Genomic DNA, 24039 nt, shown 5'->3' on the forward strand with positions numbered 1-24039 from the left:
AGCTCATTTCATCCTGAAAATACAAAAGGAAGACAAAAACACTCTTTTTCCAACATTAGTACTTAAAAAGGGTTAGTTTTATGCCTTAATTGATGTGTTTTATATGTTGCATTTTACACACATCAGTAAATCAGGGACATTAATTTGTACTTGATCTACTACAAGTGATTGATGAACAATATGATGAACCATACCCCTAACTTACAAGTGAATCTACAAGTGGTTATAGCAAACTTATTTTCCGGAAAAATCATTTTGATTAAAACAAACTTAAGTGTTTTGAAATCCTAATGAGAAAATAGTTTGTTGAAAGGGGGAGTTCTGATTGTTTATGCCAAGTGAATGGCGATTTGATGCGATTCGATATCGGTTGTCACTTTATTTGTACAGTTTGTTTTGAGTTTTCTATAATTGGGTCAAGAGCTTAGATAGTTTTCAAATTTCCTTTAATATGTGTTTGCATTTTAGGGGGAGTAGAAAATTCAGAAAATCCAAAAACATTAGAAAATTTGAAAAATCCAAAAACATTATAAAATCAAAATTGATTTTTGTTGTGAAAAGAGGAAATGATAGTACATCAGTGGACTGTCACAACATGCTAAAGAATTGGAATAAAAAATGTGATAAACAATCTCGCTATGGATATGCCAGTAGGTTTTTGCACATTTAGTAAATTGTGACGAGATATAAACTTAAAAATTCAAACTTGCTTATTTTGTGGGTAACAACTTCTTGGATATATAGGTAACCCCTGAAATCTTGTTTGAAAGGTCCCTTATTCTAAGATACTAGGTCTTTATACTCAGTGATATCTGGGGTATTATCCCGGGACTTCTGCTATATGGAAATACTGACCTAGTCCCCGGATAATACTTTCTGCAAATGCTTTGAAATATAAGCTCGCCCTCAGCAAGTTGATTAAACAATAAAATTGATAGTCATTGCTGTTGAAACAAAAGATCCTCTAAAGGGGACACACCTAAAGTCAAAGCCGTCATCTCTCTGCGTATACGGAACTATCGACCTGAGCTCTCACGGCCCTCGCACCTAACCCCTTTACAGATATCATATGTGGTATATTCACCTGTAAGACTGAATATTGGGATCTGGATACGGGAGTATATTCAAGTAGTGGGATACACGGATAAGTTCAAGTGCTTAAGACATCAATATCGTATCTCGAAGCAATTGAACTTTGTGTGAAAATTTAAATGGACCGGTATACTGACAATCTAGGTGAATTGTTTAGAACTTAAAATGAAATGAAGCTTAACGGTGTTAGTGACTCGTCTCACAAACTGATATGATCCTCTTACACAAACTCGCAAAAATATTGTGTGTAAATATTTCATTTCTGCATTTCTTTATTTCTACAATTGGAGTCTTTATTTTCTTTATTTTTCAAAATCCAAAAAGATTTTCAGTGTGTTTTAGCGTAAACTTTTGAAAAAATCAAAAAGATTTTCGACAACTGGTATTGAAAAGCTTATTTTCAAAATTTCGAGTGCTAAACATGATGAGCAAAATTTGAGGGGGAGTATGTATTTTGAAATTAAATGTTTTCAAAATCTAATCCTTCAATTGGTTCATCAAAAATTCTTTGTTTGATCTGAGGGAGAGTCAAGGTTAGTGCATATATTCTAAATTGTTAAATGTGTAAAACTTACTTTGAGGTAGAGTTTATGCAGGGTAAGTATGAGCTGGATTATTGATACTGAGCAGAATTAGAGCCAAGTTTCGATCTTGGAACAATCTTCTGAAGAGCCAGGTCATTCGATTCTGAGAAGCTTTTGAGAGCCAGATTCAGATACCTGAGGACTCTGTGGATAGAGCATATGTCAGGTTTCTATTCTATGGACAAAGCTTGAGCCAGGATAACGATCATGTATCTGTGAAAGCCAAACAACGATCCTGAAGCAGATGATGCTGAAGAACTAGAGGAATGCCAGCATATCGCAAAGGGGAGTCTGAAGACAATCTGAAGATGAGATGAGAGAGTGAAGCCCCAGAGACTGATTAAGGCTGAAGTTTGAGAAGACTCGACACTTACAACTCGTCAACATCTGAGGGGGAGTCTGTTGGTGCATGCATCTGTCGACTTAGTCTTGTATCGAGTCTTAGACTATACTCTATAGATCAGGGCACGTTATTCGAGAAAATAGGAAAGTTTAGAGTGTTAGAGGCTGATTTCGCTCCTAGCTACACTTGAAGGTGATTCCGCCCGAAATCACATGTATGTGATTTCGCCCGGAATTACATGTTTCTGATTCCGCCCCAAGTGTCAAGGTGTTGTTTCGGGCGAAATCAGAACCGTATATATAGGTTACTTTAGAGCGAAATCAGTAACAGTCCCTTGTATTCCATGCCGAAGTGCTGCCGGTGTGAGGATTGAATGTAAACAACGTCAGATCAATACAATCAGTGTTTTAAGTGAAGATCAAGCTGTTACTAAGTCTATTTCTTGTTTTCCGCACCTGAAATAGATCAGAACCTCTCTGAATAACTCGTTTGGGTCAGTTGCACGATCCTACATGTTGGCCTAATATCCTATAATATTAGTACATGTGATATGTCTTGAAAGTGCAGCCAATTTGGATAATGATCACTTCATGTTGTCGGCCATTTTGTTTCAAGTTTGCATGAGAATTGTCAGTGGACATGTGATTGTTTAGCTCAATATGGGTGCAACTTATTAATGTCTCGTATGTATATTTAGATTGGATATAATCTGCTAGTGTTCTCGTTAATCGAGGATTAGGGTTGTATAATATTGAAGATTAGAGTGCTACTGTATTGTTGATGATTATATGAGGGGTGATTAATTTGATAACCAATGATTTTGTATTATAACTTAAATATAGATGTTTCAATATGAGGTACAAATCTTGAGTTACACTTACCTTTGATTGATTTAAAATAAATCATGAAGATGGGGTTAATTATAAGTTGATGATTGGAGTTTAGGGGCAATGTGTTGTAATTGATGTTATATGATAATCATGGTTTCGATAATGGCTATTAGGGTAAGTTGATGACATGAGATTAAAGATCGAGTATTCAATGTGTTTACCTTTAATCTAGGATCTGATGAGCACTAGAGTTGTTGAATTTGCTGTTATGATTAGTGTTGATATCTCATAAGGAATTAGGGTAATCATAACCCTCTGTTGAGATGCAGCGACGAAAGACCCTCCCCATGAAACTACCCCATCGACAAAATACCTTAGGATTTCGTCACCCATCATGTCGACGAAATACCCTTAGTATTTCGTCACCTCCTTGCCGACGAAAAACCTTGATGTTTCGTCGCTCTAGAGTTTCGTCGTTAGGATGGAACCTCATCAACAGACTGTGGTTTATCATGTGTATGAAAATTGAATGATTATCTACCTGTTAATGATGTTAATTATGATTGAGGAAACATGACTTGCTTATGATGAATAGCTTACTTAACTGTTAAGTACTATTGTGAAACGTGCATGTGAGTAGTGAACTTATCTGTTACATGTGTTATGAATGATCGTGATTTGTTTTGCGATAATCCTTGCTACGAATACACACTATGAACATACGTGAACAACGTGAACGTAAACTGATTTCGTGTACATAAACATCATAGGCTTTGACTGATTAACTGAGAACAAGTAACTAATCATACCGAGCAAACCAAGGTGAGTTCACTTCTCTCAAAACAAGCATGCGTCCGGTGGGGACAATCAAACTGACAAAACTTGTAAACGGATTTTCATAAACCCATATCCTTGTAGGGGATATGAGGCGGTTTTCAAATACCCACATCCTTGTAGGGGATGTGAGGCGGATTTCATAAACGTTATCCTTGCAGGGGATATGCATCGGTTTTCAGTAAATGTTGATGTTGGATAATACACTCACTTTTATCACTTAAGTCCCATCATACTACCAGGTTGTTGCTTGTAGGGCAACGGGGTTATTAGTTGATAGCGCTATTAGGTTTGGCACCCTCACGACGTACCTGGATAGGACGGGCATGAACTAATAACTTTAAATCATGACCAATGTTTGATAGAGCATTGGAGAAGGGCAAAAAGGGTCGTCTGCGGTATCAAGTTATTATCAACATAACACAGCATAACATAACATGAATCAGTAATTGGTAACGAACGGTTTAACAATCAGTGAACTCACCAGCGTTGTCTGATACACGTTTTTCTGCATGCTTGCAGGCCTTTAGGTACATGTTGTTGGGACTTGCTGTCTGGGATGCTGGAGTGGTCATGGGTTGAGATACAAGGAATCACAAGTCAAGTCTAATGGTTTTCGTACATATGGTTTATGGAACATTTAACAATTGATTTATGCTTTCGCTGTATACAATGAATTACATCAAACGTTTTGTAACACTTAATGTTAATGAATGAAAGTTTTTATTTAAAATATTGTTATGGGTTCAATGTGACTGGTGGCTAGATCCTGGTACGTCACACGTCCCGTGGTGTTTCCGCAAGTGGTGTTTTGGGGGTGTGACACAATAACCTTTAGATACTTAATGAGCTTAGCAGTTTCTAAAAAGTTAGAAATGCGTCTTATGGATGTTGTTACAGCTTACTTGTATGGATCACTTGATAGTGACATCTATATGAAAGTTCCTGAAGGATTTAAACTCCCTGAAGCGTTAAGTTTAAAACCCAAAGAAATGTACTCGATCAAATTACAAAGATCTTTATATGGGTTGAAACAATCTGGAAGGATGTGGTATAATCGTTTGAGCGAGTATTTGACAAGTAAAGGTTATACAAATAATCTTATATGTCCATGTGTCTTTATTAAGAAGACAACATCAGGATATGTGATCATAGTTGTATATGTTGATGACCTAAATATAATTGGGACGCAAAAAGAAATTCATGAAGCAATTATTCTTTTAAAGAAAGAATTTGAAATGAAAGACCTTGGAAAAACCAAATATTGTCTTGGTTTACAAATTGAACATATGAGCAATGGAATACTTGTGCATCAAACGAATTATACTGAAAAGCTGTTGAAAAGTTTCAATATGGAGAAGGCAAATCCTTTAAGCACTCCAATGGTCGTTAGGTCACTTAATGTCGAAAATGATCCATTTCGTCCTTGTGAGGACAACGAAGAAGTTCTTAGTCCAGAAGTACCATACCTCAGTGCAATTGGAGCACTTATGTATCTTACAAATTGTACGAGACCTGACATTTCTTTTGCAGTGAACTTGTTGGCAAGATTTAGTTCAGCTCCTACTAAAAGGCACTGGAATTGGATTAAACATATTTTTCGATACCTTCGAGGTACTGTTGATTTAGGCTTGTTTTATCCTGACGATTCAAAATAAGGGTTAGTTGGTTATGCAGATGCATGTTATTTATCTGATCCTCATAAAGCAAAATCTCAAACTGGATATGTATTTATGAATGGAGGAACTGCGATTTCATGGCGTTCTCAGAAACAAACACTTGTCGTAACATCCTCAAATCATGTTGAAGTCATTGCACTACATGAAGCTTCAAGAGAATGTGTATGGCTAAGATCTATGTACAACACATAGTGACTTCTTGTGGGCTAGAGAAAGATCGAAGTCCAACTCCTATTCACGAAGATAATGCCGCTTGTGTCTCTCAAATGAAAGAAGGGTATATCAAAAGTGAGAGAACAAAACATATACCACCAAGATTCTTTGCATATACTCGAGACCTTATTAAAGACAATTAGGTCGAGATGAGATATGTCCAATCCAGCAACAATTCAGCCGATCTTTTCACAAAAGCACTACCTACAACAACTTTCAGGAAACATGTTCATGACATTGGCATGCGTCATGTATGGAGAATGTGATTCCTTACAAATTGCAAACTTGAGGGGGAGCTATAGACTTCACTCTTTTTCCCTTAGCTAAGGTTTTTTCCCACTGGGTTTTTCTTTAGCAAGGCTTTTAATGAGGCGGTACTTAAAGACCCCGAAGTTTGCAAAGTGTCATCCAAGGGGGAGTGTTATGAATATTATTAAACATTTCCCATGAAGATCAAGATTTACCTCTAGATTTACCAAGCAAGTGGATGAACTCTTTGTCAAACTTAGGGATAACTTTGTCTACTAAATAGTTAATCTTGTCTACCAAATAGTTAACCTTGTCTACCAAATAGTTAATCTTTTTAGTATAAATACTACCTCAAGTTAGAAGAAAAAAGGCACCTCATGTATACACTTTCATAAGTTATACAATTCTCTTCTTCTTTCTCTTATAACATTTCTAAAGTTCTTAAAGTTTTAGCACTAATCTTGTGTTAATTCTTGTAATATTATAATGATAATGTCTTGAATGTTTCAATTGTTATGTTTCTCACGTTTTATTCGTGCATAAAAAATCATGTACTGAGTGTGAAATGTGGGGTACAGATGTGTTTCTATGCCTCTTAAGTTGAAATATGTTCAAGAAAGAATAGTATTTTAGTGGCATATCCAATATTGTTCATCGGTAGGGACAAAAACGGTATCATTTCAAACAGAATAAACGAATCAGAAAAAAAAGTTATTTAATTAATTATATTTCTAAAAGAGTGGTAGCAGGTTCAGATGTAAACCTGCTATTTCAAACATGGTTTGGATGCAAACCGCTCGCAAGTCTACAGGTGGAAAAGCTCCCAGAAAGCAACTGGCTTACAAGGTACGTACTGTTGTAACCTTATTGTTTTTGATCAAATGTGTATCCCACTTATATAGTTAATGATATACCACACCTGACAATGCATTGAGCGGGTTTTTCATCCCGTCGCAACGCGCGGCAAAATGGATCAAGAACGAAACTAGATACATACTTGGGTGGCCGTAAAAATTTGAAGACTTGGGTGATCTCCCTGTACATCATCCTTAATAATTTAAAAAATGGTTAATATTTATCGGTATGCTGTATGGCCCGTAACAGTACCATGGTGGGACTAACTTTGGCCATACTATCGGAGGTCCGTTTATTGCGACAAGTTATGATTACGATGCTCCACTTGATGAGTATGGTATTTTTATTCTTAACCTTGTTTCGCGGGTTATTTTGTATATGTTAATCTGTATGTGTCTTTTTTTTCTCACAAAGATTATATGTCTGATGATTACTTGCAGGAGTGCCTCGACAACCGAAGTGGGGCCCCTTAAAAGATTTACATAAGGCTATCAAGCTTTGTGAAGACACGTTGGTAGCAACCGACCCAACAACTACTTCTCTTGGTCAAAATTTAGAGGTGAAGTACTCCTGTTCTTGATCCATTTTTAAACTAAGGATGTACTTTAACATTTTTAAACTAAGAAATGAGCCTAAAAAGGTGACACGACAAACGGTTAAGTGTAATTTTTATGTGTACAACTTAATAAATATTTTTTTTTAAATGAGGCCAGTGTAGGATTGTTAAGGGGGCCGTGTCCGCGAGGTCGAACCCGGCTTAAACTTGAATATGACACAGACCTGAAAAAACAATCAAATTCTGGAAGGTACCCAACTGCCCACTTTAACTCTATCTTTATTAACTTTTCATGGCACTGTCTTAGTCAAGGCTTTTATAAGAAAAGAGAACATGTTATCCATGCTGTTTGCTTGATGACAGCCTGGTGCATCTGGCTGCACCGAAACAATAAGGTTTTCAATCGGAAAAACAGTTCGGTCAACATGGTGGCGGAAGAAATTAAAGTTAGCACTTTTTGGTGGATGACAAGAAGGGCCAAAAGAGCTGGCCTCACTTTGGATAGCTATTTACATGATTGAGCAGGATGCTTTACCAACAATTCCAAAATGTAGAAGCATTTGCACGTATCGAAAAAGAGCCAGGGCTTTCATTTGATGTGTTCTTTTTGTTATGAAGATGCCACTCATAGTAAAAAAAATTACTTATACAGGTTGATTATTGCTGGGCTGATTGAACTTCCAGTAGATCATGTGGAAAAGAAACTGTCATAGATGATATTGGACAACAACATAGAACACTAGATCATGATATTGACTTATATATGTTTTTTATATCGTTTTAAGGTTTGAATTATGCTACTGTCCCTTATTATCGACTCCGCAGCAACGCGCGGGTTACCCACTAGTATTATAATGATAATGTCTTGAATGTTTCAATTGTTATGTTTCTCACGTTTTATTCGTGCATAAAAAATCATGTACTGAGTGTGAAATGTGGGGTACAGATGTGTTTCTATGCCTCTTAAGTTGAAATATGTTCAAGAAAGAATAGTATTTTAGTGGCATATCCAATATTGTTCATCGGTAGGGACAAAAACGGTATCATTTCAAACAGAATAAACGAATCAGAAAAAAAAGTTATTTAATTAATTATATTTCTAAAAGAGTGGTAGCAGGTTCAGATGTAAACCTGCTATTTCAAACATGGTTTGGATGTGAACAAGTAATTCCAAGTTCGCTAACGATTTTAACAAGAATATGTGAAACCGTCAAGCAACATGATTCATGTAGTAACAACTATGATACCCCTATTAATAATATGGTGTTGTAGATGTGATCGTCATAATGCAACAAATAAGGTTAATATTGTTATAGACATTGCAACAACCGTTTCTATATATTGTTGGTTCTGTTCATGTGCAAGTCAAAAAAAAGTTATTCTTATAAACTTGTTAACTTAAAATGGTTCCGTATAAATTAACACCACCCACAAGTCCACAACCAATTTTTGTCTCGACCACCTACCGGTTGTCGGCTCGTCGCGACACCACGCTGCCTTGCTCCACTGCCACCTCCATCGCTAGCCATAAAAAATAGTTAGTGTGTAAACCAATTTTGATACTTTTCTTAGTAAAGACTCATTTTAACTAAAGTCCGTTCTATGTTAGAGCCCATTTTTGACTAAACCAAACTTATATTTCCAAAATAAACATATTAATTCTCAAGTACTCCAATATAAACATTGACTTTCCAAATTCCCAAATTGAACATGTACTCTTAGTGGCTAGGGCAAAACCATACTCCAAGTGTCAACTTTGTGCGAAAACACACTAGGGACTCGACTTGTGGAAAAATAAATTCATTTTAACATCTTTCTGCGGGACATACAAAGAAATCAATGGTCTCCGCTAGGATGTACAAAGGATTTAAAATCCACCAGCGGGACAAATACATAAATCAATGGCCGGCCGTCACTGGGACGCATAAAGAAATCAATCGTCGCAGGCGGGAGGCACAAATAAATAAATGGTCGCCAACGGGACATACGTGTACACATGTATATGTGTCATGTAGCTGAGTTGTACACTTATCATACAAAGAAATTCTTCCAATGTTATTTTCCCACAAATGTCCATTTGTCACACAACTGAGGTGTCTACGAGGAGTGCGTTTCGCACAAATTTTGACATGTGAAGTACGATTTCATACATAAAGTACTTGTTGATTTCTTATTGAGACGGGTATGCATGTTTCAAGTGATTGTGTCGCATACATGCGAATTTTAAAAAACTATTCTCATACTCAGTTCATACTTAAATACCCTGTCTAAGATGTTCGAGTTTCAAGTGTTTGATTTGTCTTTTGAATTCAGGTCTGTTTCCTATCCCAACCATTGATAAGACTTTGGTTTTTAGCTATTTCCTGTTTTTTTAGAACTGCTTGGCTATCTCCTATTGCCATTGTGTCGGTCTTTGATTAGCACAATACAGAATTCGTTGTACGAATTGATCCATGATTAGTGACTTGGGTTACAACTTTAATATCATTTGTATTGGAAAATTACCATTGAAAAGAGGCTTGGTACACAATGGGGATGGCCCTTTCATTCACTAGGGATGTCTTCAAAATGTAATTTTGTTCTAAATTAACCAGCATTAATAAAAATATATTTTAACAAATAAAGAATTCGTTCAAGTAAATATTCGTATCATTTCATTCAATTAAAATTAAACGAACAAATACAAACAAAAATATTATATTATTTTGAGTTTAGTGCCATTTACGTTCCTGTGGTTTGTTCACTTTTGCCATTTCAGGTCAAATTTCAAAATTGCACCATTTTCCTCCATGACATTTTGAAAACGTGTCATTTCAGTCTAAAAATAACCTGTTGGATATATGTATGTCCAACCTTAATTAAAGTCAACGTAACTAACTCGGTACGATCCGAAGAGTTACACGTTGGTACACGAATCGTATATGTTCACGAGTAGGTAGATTATTATTTATGAAATAATAATTGTTTAAACCTGAGAGACTTAATATTAATTAGATTATTATTAAGATGATTATAATTGTATAATCTTAAATGGCCTTAATGTAAGATTGGGTTTTATAAAAGGATGTTTAAGGTGGAAACCCTAGATACACATTTTATAAAACACAAAACCCTAGCCACCCTCCTAAGCTTGGCCGCCACTCTTTTGCTGTCGACCAAGCATCGCCGTCGCCTCCTTCTTGGCCGGTTCTACTCTCGGGTATCTTGTGCTCGGTTGTGAACTTCCTACTAGCGAGGATTCGTTGTAACCCGCGTGTTACAATTCCGGTGTAATCGTCAATGGTTGATTACTAAAACCCTCTATGGTTGTTTATTCTGTTTATTTGTTTATACGCGTATAACCTTGATCCTGATTGGGAATATTTATTAATCGGATTAATAAATCAAATTTATATAATCGGCTTTTGGTAAATTATATAAACCGCTTCCGCTAATATTTTGATTCCATGATTCCCAACAGTGGTATCAGAGCCACGGTTACACGCGTATAGATGATAAAATTACAATTTTGATCTATGTTTTATTTGTCAAAAATTATTTGTTTTGACAAAAGATCAAAAGCTTTTGGTTGTCTATGGATTGTGATGTGAATCGAGCCCAAGGTTATGACCTTTGTCATGGTTGTGTTGGTTATGGTTTTATTTTGATTTGTATTTTTTTCGGATATTGGATCTGATGTAATAGTATTTTTGATTTGTATTTTGTTGCGGATATTGGATCCGATGTAATAGATAGGATTAGAATAGATTTGGTTTTATTGTATTTTCAAATTTATTATTGTAATCCTTCGAGTACAAGATTAAGATCAAGATCAAGATAAATGGCGAACAGGTACCATGAAGATAGAGATCGCGGTTCAAGTGGGAGCTTTAAAAAATTAGCTTTTGAAACCCTTTTTGACTAGTTCGTTTCGTTTCTGGCTAAAACAAAACGGCCAACCTATTAGGGGCTCGATTCGTTTTTTTATTGTGTTTTGTGGTTGTATTTTATTTATTGTAAATAATCTAGATAACCCAAAATAAATAAAATTTTCACAATCAAGACAACGGTTTTATTAAAACAAGTTTTATAAAACTGAAAAGTATAATTAATAAAAGGTTTTTATTAATATTTAAAACAAGATCATTCTCGATAAAACGACCGACATAGTTTAATAGGGTATTTAAAACTATATCGTGCGAGCGTGGAAAGGAGTTTCTATTATCACGAATTATGTAAAATCGGATTTTATAAATAATTGTGTAACTCGTCTCATGCTACGAGTTATTCAAAATATTTTTGTAAATATTAAAATAAATCCCAAATTTTAAATTGATGTTTTATGCCACCCTTAACGAGTTAACACTTCATTCTAAATCGAACCCAAATGTTAGTGCTATATCCTGCATCTGGGCGTCCATCATGAAAGAAGGTAATCATCGCGTTTCCTGTGTAACATAGGCCGGTGTTATAGTTAACAGTAAAGGACAAAACATCACTTGTTCATCAAGTGGGCATAGTTGGGGTTAAACATACATCGTTTTAAGCGATAACCCCAAATGGAGAGTTGTGTAGTGGACACAATTAACAATCGTTGTTTACCTACATAATCATACCAGTGGATAGTGCTTAAGCCAATTCACTGTCATATGATGAATCGGGATCTCATCTTAATTAAAATTTTGTTTTTGGGTCATAAAATTAAATTAAGATATTAAAAGCATAAAATACTAATTAATTAATTTTGAATTTTGTAGATGTCAACTGAAAACAATTCCTCCCAATTCTCTCTCAAGTCCATCTTAGAGAAGGACAAACTGAACCACTCCAACTTCATGGACTGGCACCGCAACTTGAAAATTGTTCTCAAGGCGGAGAACAAACTGTATGTTCTTGAAACATCAGTCCCTGATGAACCCATCAATCAGCAAACTGTTGCATATAGAAACTATGCAAAGCACTTTGATGACTCTATGAAAGTCTCATGTTTAATGTTAGCATCCATGATTCCTGAACTTCAAAGGACCATGGATGACATGATGGCATATGAGATGAATGAGCACCTGGTTGAAATGTTCCAACAGAAGGCTCGTCATGAGAGGTGTGATGTGATGAGATCACTCATAACCACTCGTATGCAAAAGGGTACATCAGTTAGCGCTCATGTGCTAAAAATGAAGGCATATGTTGATCACTTGGCTCGTCTGGAATCCCCCTTGAGTGATGAATTAGCTGGGGATATCATCCTCAACTCATTACCTAAGTCATATGATCACTTCACTATGAACTACAATATGAATGGGATGGAGAAGACACTTGCAGAACTGCATCAGATGCTCAAAACTGCTGAGGTGAATATACCCAGCAAGACTGCACCAGTGCTGATGATCAAGGAGGGTCATGTTAAGAAACCTAACACCAAGAAAAAGGGCAATCAGGGCAAAGGCAAATTAGTTGGAAACAAGAAGCCTCAGAAGGATGCCAAGTGTTTTCATTGTAATGAAATTGGGCACTGGAAGAGGAACTGTGCTAAGTATTTAGCTGAACTGAAGCAAGCCAAGGCTTCAGGAGGAGAGTCCTCAGGTATATATGTTATTGAAATCTTTTCTTTTTCTTGCAAAACATGGGTGTTTGACACAGGATGTGGTTTTCACATTTGTAATGCTTTGCAGGGACTAAGAAAGATTAAGAAACTGAAACAAGGCGACTTGGAGGTCCATGTTGGCAATGGACAAAGAGTTGCTGTGAAGGCGATTGGAGAATATGTTCTTTTACTTCCTTCTGGTTTAGAACTTGTTTTGAACAATGTTTATTTTATTCCTAGTGTTACTAGAAATATTGTTTCGGTTTCTGCTTTGCATGGACAAGGTTTCAATTATCATTTTAATGGTGAATTTATTTCTGCTTATTTTAATGATGTATTTTACTTTGATGCAAAACCAAACAATGGAATCTATGAGATAGAAATCCAAAATAATAACATATTATACAACATCTCCCATAAACGTAATAAGTTGGACTTCAACGATACGTATATGTGGCATTGTAGACTTGGTCACATAAGCGAGAACCGTGTTAAACAACTTAAAACCGCAGGAATCTTAGATTCTAAGGGTTCAGAAACGTTTGGCAAATGCGAATCATGCTTAAGTGGAAAGTTAACAAAAGCACCTTTTTCAAATGTTGGAGAAAGAGCTAATGATCTGTTGGGACTTGTACATACAGATGTATGTGGTCCATTCAGAACAATGTCAAGACATGGAAAAAGATACTTTGTTACATTCACTAATGATTTCAGTAGATATGGTTATGTTTATCTTATGAAGCATAAACATGAGACATTTGAAAAGTTCAAGGAGTACCAAAACGAAGTAGAGAATCAGCTCAATAGAACTATTAAGATGCTTCGATCAGATCGAGGCGGTGAATATCTTAGTCAGGAGTTCATCGACCATCTAAAAGATTGTGGAATAGTTTCACAACTCACTCCACCTGGAACGCCACAACATAATGGTGTGTCTGAACGGAGAAATCAAACTCTATTAGATATGGTTCGATCAATGATGTTTCGAACAACCCTCCCACGCTCCTTTTGGAGTTATGCTCTGGAAACTGCCGCAAAACTTGTGAATATAGCTCCAACGAAGAAGGTTGACAAAACACCTTATGAGATATGGCATGGAAAGAAACCAAAAGTATCTTATCTCAAGGTCTGGGGATGTAACGCTTATGTCACTCTAGAATCTTCAGATAAACTAGATCCCAGAGGCGAAAAAGTGGTTTTCGTCGGATGCGCTAAAAGGATCAGTTACCTTTTCTACCACCCCACTGAAAATAAGATTTTCACAAAACGCAGAGGCACTTTCTTGGAGGAAGAGCTTCTGGCAAGAGGGGTTGGAGAAAACCATGTGGATCTTGAAGAAATTCGAGAATCACAAGAGACTGAACCAGTTGTTCAGACAGAACCAGAAGTAACTGATCCAGTTGTTGAAGTTGAGCCTGAGAGGACTCAAGAAACAACAGAAACACCAAGTGTTCGAAGAAGTATTAGGGATCGCCGTGCCCCTGAAAGGTATGACGATATCTTCATGATTGATGAAGCTGAACCTGCTAGTTACAAAGCTGCAATGTTGGATTCAGAATCCAATAAATGGCAAGAAGCCATGAATGCAGAGATGCAATCCATGTATGATAACCAAGTCTGGGATTTGGTTGATCTTCCTACCGAAGGTCGGACTGTAGGAAACAAATGGATCTTCAAGAAGAAGACCGACATGGATGGAAATGTGCAAACCTACAAAGCAAGGCTTGTAGCAAAAGGGTTCACTCAAACTCAAGGAATTGATTATGAGGAAACTTTCTCGCTAGTAGCCATGCTTAAGTCTATTAGAATTCTACTTGACATTGCTGCATATTATGACTATGAGATATGGCAAATGGATGTCAAGACCGCGTTCCTTAATGGACACTTACTTGAAGATGTCTATATGGTTCAACCTGAAGGTTTTGTCGATCCAAATAATCCTAATAAGGTGTGAAAGTTAAATAAATACATCTATGGATTGAAGCAAGCATCTCGCAGCTGGAATCTTCGTTTTGATCAGAAAATTAAAGAGTTTGGCTTCATTAAAAATGAAGATGAACCGTGTGTTTACAAGAAATCTAGTGGGAGCTATATCACTTTTCTAATTCTGTATGTAGATGACATACTAATCATTGGAAACAATATCCCTATGCTAAAAGAAGTTAAGGCTTGGTTGGGAAAATGTTTCGCAATGAAAGATCTTGGTGAAGCCGCTTATATTCTAGGAATAAAGATTTATAGAGATAGGTCAAAGCGGTTATTAGGTTTAAGTCAAAGTACATATATTGATAAGGTCATACGACGCTTCTCAATGCAAGACTCAAAAAGGGGGCTCTTGCCCATGGCACATGGAACCATTCTTAATGGTGAGCAGTGTGCTAAGACCGAAGAGGAAAAGAAGAAAATGGAAAGAGTTCCATATGCTTCTGCTATCGGTTCCATCATGTACGCCATGTTATGTACTAGACCTGATGTCTCGTATGCTCTTAGCATGACGAGTAGATATCAACAGAATCCAGGAGAGAGTCACTAGGCTGCAGTGAAGAACATTCTTAAGTACTTAAGAAGGACTAAGGACATGTTCTTAATATATGGAGGACTGGATGAGGAGCTATCAGTTAAGTGTTATACTGATGCAAGTTTCCAGACTGATCGTGACGATTCAAGATCACAGACGGGACATGTTTTCATTCTGAATGGTGGGGCTGTTACTTGGAAGAGCTCGAAGCAAAGTGTGGTTGCTCAATCCACCTGTGAATCAGAATACAATGCTGCATCGGATGCTGCTAAGGAGGCTGCCTGGATGAAGAAGTTCATTACTGATCTCGACGTTGTGCCTAGCATAAAGAAACCAATCGAGATGCTGTGTGACAATACTGGTGCCATTGCTCTTGCAAAGGAACCAAGGTCACATCAAACCACAAGGCATATACTCAGAAAATTCCACTATATTAGAGAGATAATAGAGCGTGGAGACATCGTAATAAGCAAAGTTCATACGGATCTAAATCTGGCTGACCCCTTTACTAAGCCTCTACCTCAAGCTAAACATGAGGAGCATGCTAAAAAAATAGGGCTTAGATTTGCTAGACAGTGGGCATGATTTGTAGTTAGTATTGGTGTTTTAATTTTGAACTACAACAGTTACATTGAAATAGTTATTTGATTTATTGGTTAAATGCAAGTTTAATTATTTTGTAACTGTGTTCGTTATTTGTATGTTTATATCCTTGAATAAGCGTATTCTAAAATATCCGTAGACGATCAAATTACATGGGAATGAATTTGAATGTAAGACTATTGTGAATTGAGATGATCGTATTCATGAGATGAATAACTCAAGAGTTTGAGAATCAAAATTCACAGATATCACTAGGGAATGATATTGGATGTGACTCGCTTCAAAACGATCTCTATGGATCTAAGTCATGAGATGTTTTGATATTGATATGTTCAATCTCTCCTTTTTCCTTAGGCACATATTAAACTACATTGATCAAGGACAATCTTTGATGTTATCTAACACTGTCCTGAAACATGGGTAGTAATCCGGGTAGCGTTGGGAGGAATCCAAGGTTAAGTGGGAGTTGTATGATGCTGATGGAATTCTGTACTTCTATGGGATTAGAAGTTTAGACATTCTGGCGCCCTCGTTAACTCAAACTGGAATAAACGCGTGGCCACGCTCGGACTAAAAGTAGTTCGTTAGACCACTTTGAATTAAAGACGAGAATAGAGAATGGTTGATCACTATATAAGAATGAATGATCCATGTCTTATGATCAACGAATGTTCTATACAGAAGGGACTTATTGATAGAATTATCAGGGCTATAGTATTTGGTTAAGTAAAGTGTTACTTGAACGCAAAGAACTAGTTGACGACTGTAAAGTGTCATGCCGTGTTAAGAGCAGTGCGATGCAGCTAGGCGTCCAACTCTGCACACGTTGACTCATTTAATTAAAATCGTCCAAGTGGGAGATTATTGGATATATGTATGTCCGACCTTAACTAAAGTCAACGTAACTAACTCGGTACGATCCGGAGAGTTACACGTTGGTACACGAATCGTATATGTTCACGAGTAGGTAGATTATTATTTATGAAATAATAATAGTTTAAACCTGAGGGACTTAATATTAATTAGATTATTATTAAGAGGATTATAATTGTATAATCTTAAAGGGCCTTAATGTAAGATTGAGTTTTATAAAAGGATGTTTAAGGTGGAAACCCTAGATACACTTTTATAAAACACAAAACCCTAGCCACCCTTATAAGCTTGGCCGCCACTCTTTTGCTGTCGACCAAGCATCGCCGCCGCCTCCTTCTTGGCCGGTTCTACTCTCGGGTATCTTGTGCTCGGTTGTGAACTTCCTACTAGCGAGGATTCGTTGTAACCCGCGTGTTACAATTCCAGTGTAGTCGTCAAAGGTTGATTACTAAAACCCTCTATGGTTGTTTATTCTGTTTATTTGTTTATACGCGTATAACCTTGATCCTGATTGGGAATATTTATTAATCAGATTAATAAATCAAATTTATATAATCGGCTTTTGGTAAATTATATAAACCGCTTCCGCTAATATTTTGATTCCATGATTCCCAACATAACCACGGTTAAAAAATTCAGTTAGCTTAGAGGTAAAATTCGTTTGTTTCTAAGCAGCTGGTCACGGGTTCGATCCCGGCCAGCTGCAATTTTGACTGTGGTTACCCCTAAACTACCTGAATTTTTTAAGTGTGGATATTTTTTTTTTAAACTGAAATAACACGTTTCCAAAATGTTAGGGAAAAAACGGTGCAATTTAAAATTTGACCTAAAATAGTAAAAATAAACAAACCACATAGGGTCCTAAATGACACTTAACTTTATTATTTTTTATCCTTAAGGTGCAGGGTAACCTCCCAAACTACCCAAATGAAACCAATAAATGAGTGTGTCATTTCTTTTTTAACCAAATTAAACCCAAAATAGTAAAATATCCAAATCAACTGTGCCAATGTCCCCAAACCACCCGAAAATATTTTCTTCACCATCCAACTTCATACTTCAGTAAACATTTCAGGTTCATGAATCGAAATTCATTTCCCAAATACACTACCCGAACCAATCACAACAAAAAAGTACCCAAACCACCCGATATTAGACCATGTGTAGTCATAAAATCCATTTGGGGGCGTTATACGACGCGTGGCGAAATCCGTAAGAGAGGGGCTTCATGGGGTGTTATATCAAAACAGGGTGTAGTGGTAAGGGGGTTATATAAAGCCCTTCAGTTATACATACATATGGATATATATGTGTGTGAGTGGAAGGAAAGATGCTGGAGAACATAACGCCGCGAAGGAGATAACACCGGAGAAGAGAAACCACCCCATAACGCCTGCTGTAATGGTGTTGGCGGCGCTATGAGGGCGCCATACTTGTTTTTGGCGTGATATCAATCCCCACTACGGATGGCCTTGGTAGCGAAAGGCCCACTCACACACTTACTAACCCTCAATATACACATAATAATTACTTGTACATTCTGCATCGCTAGTTGTACGCAGTCCAGAGTTACGAATCAAACGTCGCCGTGCCATCTTAAAAACTTGGCTTTACCCTTTTGCTTGCTGCAAACAAATCTGAATCGAAGCCGACGAACAACAAACAAACCCTCTCTAAAAACATGGTAAATCAATTAATTAATTCATCATCAAAATCCAAATTTACGTTTCAATTCTTTACATTTTGATGTAACAAACACCTGGTATTTGATCTGTGTACAGTCGGCGCTGTTCAATTTTCACTCGTTTCTAACGGTGGTGCTGTTAGTTATCTGCACATGCACTTTCCTCAAGATGCAGTTTCCGGCGATCCTTGAACAGAAAACAGGGTTAGATCTTCTTTTACTCGATATCGTTAAAACCCTAATTGTTTTACTGTTTATGTCATTAACTTTGATTTGAAAGTTGAAACCCTAGAGGCCTAAATTAGTTATTGTTGGAGATTGTTTAATGATTAAGTAAGCCGAACAACGGAAAATCTCTCGTGTTCTTTACTGCTTTTCTGTGTTACGAACTGACACCATTGCATGGAACTTGTCCCACATTGGTTGCAGTGGCGGATCTAGAAAGTCGTTATAGGGGCAACATTTTAAACAAAGGGTAACGAAATCGAAAAACGAATTTTTTTTTTTTGAATTTACACTACAGCCGGAGCGTCAAGAGGGTAGCGGGGGCTACCCCTATTATAAAGCTAGTTCCGCCCTGAGCGGTTGTATGGACAACTGATGTGGGGTTTATATACCAAATGGGCTCTCTCACCCACCAGACTAGGCTTTTGGGTTGAGTTCTCTTGTTTGTTATGTAACATGTTGTTTGTGTGATCCTAAGTCCTAACAATTAGATAGAGCTTGAAGGTGGGGCAAAAGAGAATGAGCGACTGACGAAGTAGGTGTTTAGAGTGTGTGACTGCCAATGGGAACGGCAAAGTCTTTAGGAACACGTAGGTTTGGAGTTCTTGGGTTCATGTCCCACAGACGGCCGGATTAAAGAAATCTGTCTTACTATCAAAGTGTTGTTATGGGAGAAAGGATCGTTTGAATGCGATTAGACATAAGAAGGGCCTTTAAGTTGATTGATACTTCATACTTGCTGCTAGCTTTGTGAATTGAGTTGGTGAAAGAATGTTAGAACTGGAACTGATGAAATCACATGAACTCAAACAGAGGAACACAAGATATCACATGGTCACTCCGGTCGCTGGTGTGACCTACGCCCACGGGCTGCAAATTTAGGTGGTCCAGAAGTTACAAAGGCCCTACACATCTATATATAAGATAGAAAGCTGAGGCGCTAGGCAAGAGCTTCATGTATGTGGGGGGCCGTGGGGCGTTGTTCACTTGCTCTAAGTACAACTAAATAAGTTTTATGTAGTAACCACGCTACAACCAAAAGCTGCATCTCATCTCTTTTACATATCGGCCTCTTAATCAAGCTACCTCTTCAGCCTTTTGGTCATTTTTACACATCAGCCTCCTCCAACCCTATATTTGACCAAGTTTGACCCATGTGGCCCTGAGGCGTTTTTCTGATTGCGCTTTTTAAAAGCAAGATTGAAGGTTTCCAATGGAAGATGCAGGCTATGACATTCATTGTAGATTTGTTCTTGAGGCCTTTATGGGGTTGTAAATTGTAATGTTAGTTTTCGGAACTTAGTGATTTAAATTTTTGAATTACACTGTTGACTTCATTTTTCTGGGCGAAAATTGACTAGAAGTCAGGGTGCTTATAGATTAGACATTAGAGAGGTTGTACACGATGTCCATAAAACCACCAATGCACCATTCACTTGTAAAGGTCGGGTAAAATCACTTAATCGAACCTTGCATGGAGGAAATTCATACTTTGTGTATTTTGATGATATATTGATACATAGCCCTACATGGACTGAAGCCTTCAACTATCTGAAATGATTTTTTGAAAAAGTTTTAGTTTACTTCAGATTGCATCATTGTACTAAATTCTCTTACACTTATAATAATGTACGAGATTTTTGTTCAGATTGCATCATTGTGCTATTGGGGTTTAGTAAGGTTTTTGATGAGATTTTTTTATAAGGAACCTATCTTGAATTTTTTTAGTTTTTATATGTTCTATACTCTCGAGATATTTTTGTAGGTGCAGTTAGGTTGTGTAAAGGGGGAGACAGTTTTTTGTAGTTTTGGCCAAATAAACAAAATATGGACATATATTCCCATTTTTTCTGGTGCTTGAACACAATTATATCAGTTACATCCTTGGTTTAAAAAAGCGAGCTTAAAGCGTGAGGCGATGAAGCACTAAGGTTGTCGCTTTTTTTGCTCTGAGGCGACAAATCACGTGAAGCGTTTTGAAGCGCGCTTTACGCCCGAAGTGCCATTGGTTTGAAGCGACGCTTCAGCCCAATCAGGTCGGATTTAGGTTTTTAATTTAGGCCCAATAGTCTTTAATAGGGTTTAATTGAGGCCCGCTACCCTAAAAAAGAGAACGTTAGTAAACATCTTCAGCCGCTCCCTCCCTCTTCTCCATCGATTCTTCAGACTTTCTCCAGTAATCGACTTTAATTTATGTCTTAATTATGTTTTTTATGTGTTAAGTGTGTTCTTTAATCATGTTTTTCTGTTTATTATTGATTAACAAGTAGAATATGTCATATTGATGTGTACAAATATTTTTTTATTTTTTTTTATTTTGAGGGCTTCGTATACGTGAAGCGCTCGCTTCGCGCTTGAAGCTTCGCTTAAAGCTTTTGGAACCAAAACGCTTTGTAGTGCCTCGTGCTTTTTTAAACCAAGGTTACATCATTGTCTTCAGTTTTTTTTAATTTAACTAACATAAATTGTCTTTGTCTAACCAAAGGATGAGCTAGAGAACAGTTTGTTACTCATCTCAACCATTGTTGAATTTTTGTTGTAATGGCAAACATAAGTATGAAATTAATGACTGGTGGCTCAAAAGACTTTGTTACAAGTGTGGCCCGTTTTGACTCATTGTTTAACTATAATATGAGTACACCCAAGGTGACCCGTTGTATAATTTGAGTTGAAAATGAAACCATATGCAATTTTTTTCCCAAATCAACCAATTTTATAAAAATGCGCCATGATTATGTGATAAATGCAATAACACCATACCCGGTAAAATGCCACCAATAGCAAAGCTATTGGCATGGTTTAAAAAACGATTGAGGCGAGGCGGTAAGAAAACGCGTCCTCATTGGGTTATGTTTGTACATACGCCTCTAAGGGTCGAGGCGGTAAGAAACGTGCGCCCCAGGGGCGCCTCATGGGGTTATCAGTTATGTGTATTTTTGATGTTTTAGACTTTCTGTGTCAATTATTCTATTATTGATGTTTTAGACTTTCTATGTCAATTATTTTATTTTTTATAAGATATATAATTTTTATATATTTGTTGTTATTCCACCTCGAAGCTCGATTCCTTTCTACTCAACCTTGGCTATTGGGGGGGGGGGGGGGATGTAGGCAAACCATATCTCTATCCCATAGAGCTTGTTTTGAGGGAGACCCCTGACCCCCAACTCCAAAGTATTAAAGTATGTAATTGGGAAATTTGATTGATGTGCCTATTTATTTTTTAACCCTCAAGGGGGTGTCGCTATGATAACCTACGCGCTTGAGTCTCCTTAGAAGAGGTCTTAAGTTCGAATTCACTTCCATTGGTTTTTTTTTGCGTTTAACCCTCTTGAAAGCCACCAGCGCAACACGAACGTTAGCAGCAAATTGAGCCAGAAATGAAGAATCATATTCTTCTTCCACATTACGTGACCCACTGAAATGATATATCGAAAGAAAAGAGCTCTCCCATTCATTCAAAAAAATTTCATACAATACCTTTTGATACTACAAACCCAGATTCTTCCCAGTGAACTGACTGTTGGAGCCCTAATCGTCAGATGGAAACCGTCGCTTAGGTTGTGGTTGACGAAGTAGGTAAAGCTGCAAGCTTTCGATTTGGTAGGCGTTGTGTCTCCGGCGCCAATTTGGGGCAGAGAGGCGTTGTTCGGAGAAGAGCGTGAGCAGGGAGGTGTAGATGAGTTAACAGTTGCACAACTACTAGGTTTTCATAGTTAGTATGTATAGTTTTGAAATCAGTGCCAAACATTATTTTAGTTGCATATCTTTATTCAAGTTTCTCATTTATATGTTTTTGCACATATATATTGGTCGAATTTGGCCTAATGCTAATTAAGTAACTTTACCATTATTTTGCAGATTTCGGGGTTTCTTCTGGAAGGCTGCAAGAATAGGTAAATTTCTAACCACCATATATATTGGCGTCATGCTCTCTATGTATTATCATTCTGTTTATAAGCATAAACCACTAAGTACTCAATTTAACAATCTATCTTAAAGTGCCCACTTTAACAATATAACTCAAAACAACCAAATCTATCTGGGGACAATTCTAAGTCATATGGGCTCTATTCTTTTTGGCTATATAGGTTTTGTGGGTTTCATTAATGTTGTCTTATAGGAAAAATGAGCTGTGATATGGGTCCCATTTAGTTTGTATGATTGAAACATTTAACATTATCCATTTCAATACTACTTGCCACAATAAGGTTCCATAGAAAATACGAATCTATCTGTAATGCATATTGTATACGTGTCGTCTCATGTCTCAATTGGAATAACACTTGAAACAGGTGAACGGTTGAGCCCGTGGGTGGCGTTTGGGTGCTTCACGATGGGCGTGTCGATAATATTTTTCTGAGTAACATTTCACTTATGTTGGTAATTGATTTCTGTAACTTTGTTTAAATTCCCTTGTAATAGTAAAGATTTATTTGTTTTTGCTTCTTGAATACAACTTTACTGATCTAGATCAACCCAAACATGGATGATATTGATATACACTAGGTTTAAGGAAAGATATATGATAACCGTATAAACACATATACATAATATTTTGACCGTGATATCTAGTCAGCACCATAGTTATTAAAGGCGTTAGGCGCACTCAAGGCGCATAGGTCTCCTCGCCTGTAGCCTAGGCGCAAGGCGCAAAAAAAGCGCGGGCCTGAGAAAAAAAACGTACAACAAAAAAAAATTAAAATATTTTTATATAAACCAAATAAAATAAAACTAAAGCTATTATATAACATTTTATATCGTCTATTTAGTACCAAAAGTTATAAATGCTAGTTTATAAGTGTAGAAAAATAGTTTTCGTTAGTTGGAATCTTGCCAGAATTTAGGTAGCGTTCGTTTCATGGAATGGAATGGGATGGAATTGGGAAGCTTTTCTTTGTAAAATTGATCTTGGTTGGGGGAGGGAGGAATTTGAAATCCTTCACTCTAATGAAATTTGTGACTATTTCAACATTCCATTCCATTCCTTCATTAGAGTGAAGGATTTCTAAGGAATGTTGAAATAGTCACAAATTTCATTAGAGTGAAGGATTTCAAATTCCTCCCTCCCCCAACCAAGATCAATTTTACAAAGAAAAACTTCCTAATTCCATTCCATGAAACGAACGCTACCTTAAAGAATTTGGCCGGAAACTCTCCAGAATCTAGGAATCTCATTGGAATATGCGCATGAACTATCATTTGGAGAATTAAAGCCCAATTGCCTTGACTTAAGGCGCAATTGCCTCGCCTTGCTAGGAAATTGGGCCTAGGCGCAAGAGGTTATGGCTTTTAACAACTATGGTCAGCACTATGTGTAGGTATTTATGCGGATCTC

The 24039-nt window shown here is 37.0% G+C and overlaps 2 protein-coding genes and 1 long non-coding RNA gene across 3 annotated transcripts; all 3 read left to right on the top strand.

Annotated features, from left to right (window-relative positions):
- Positions 1 to 6531: 6531 nt before the first annotated feature.
- LOC110866283 lies at positions 6532 to 8071 on the top strand. Its single transcript, XR_004861973.1, has 4 exons — positions 6532 to 7016; positions 7120 to 7238; positions 7393 to 7485; positions 7599 to 8071. It is a non-coding gene; the product is annotated as an uncharacterized LOC110866283 (long non-coding RNA).
- Positions 8072 to 12498: 4427 nt separating this feature from the next.
- Positions 12499 to 13122, top strand: LOC118480329. Its single transcript, XM_035975134.1, has 2 exons — positions 12499 to 12797; positions 12887 to 13122. The coding sequence occupies exons 1-2, from the start codon at positions 12509 to 12511 to the stop codon at positions 12901 to 12903; spliced, it is 306 nt and encodes a 101-aa protein (XP_035831027.1). The 5' UTR covers positions 12499 to 12508; the 3' UTR covers positions 12904 to 13122.
- Positions 13123 to 18319: 5197 nt separating this feature from the next.
- Positions 18320 to 23179, top strand: LOC110867961 (protein kish). The gene is made up of 4 exons (XM_022117024.2): positions 18320 to 18476; positions 18574 to 18680; positions 22563 to 22597; positions 22997 to 23179. Exons 1-4 carry the CDS (start codon positions 18474 to 18476, stop codon positions 23062 to 23064), a joined length of 213 nt encoding a protein of 70 aa, XP_021972716.1. The 5' UTR covers positions 18320 to 18473; the 3' UTR covers positions 23065 to 23179.
- The last annotated feature ends 860 nt before the right edge of the window (positions 23180 to 24039 follow it).

This window comes from Helianthus annuus, chromosome 7 (genome assembly GCF_002127325.2).
Source record: "Helianthus annuus cultivar XRQ/B chromosome 7, HanXRQr2.0-SUNRISE, whole genome shotgun sequence".
In the NCBI taxonomy this organism is placed as follows: domain Eukaryota; kingdom Viridiplantae; phylum Streptophyta; class Magnoliopsida; order Asterales; family Asteraceae; genus Helianthus; species Helianthus annuus.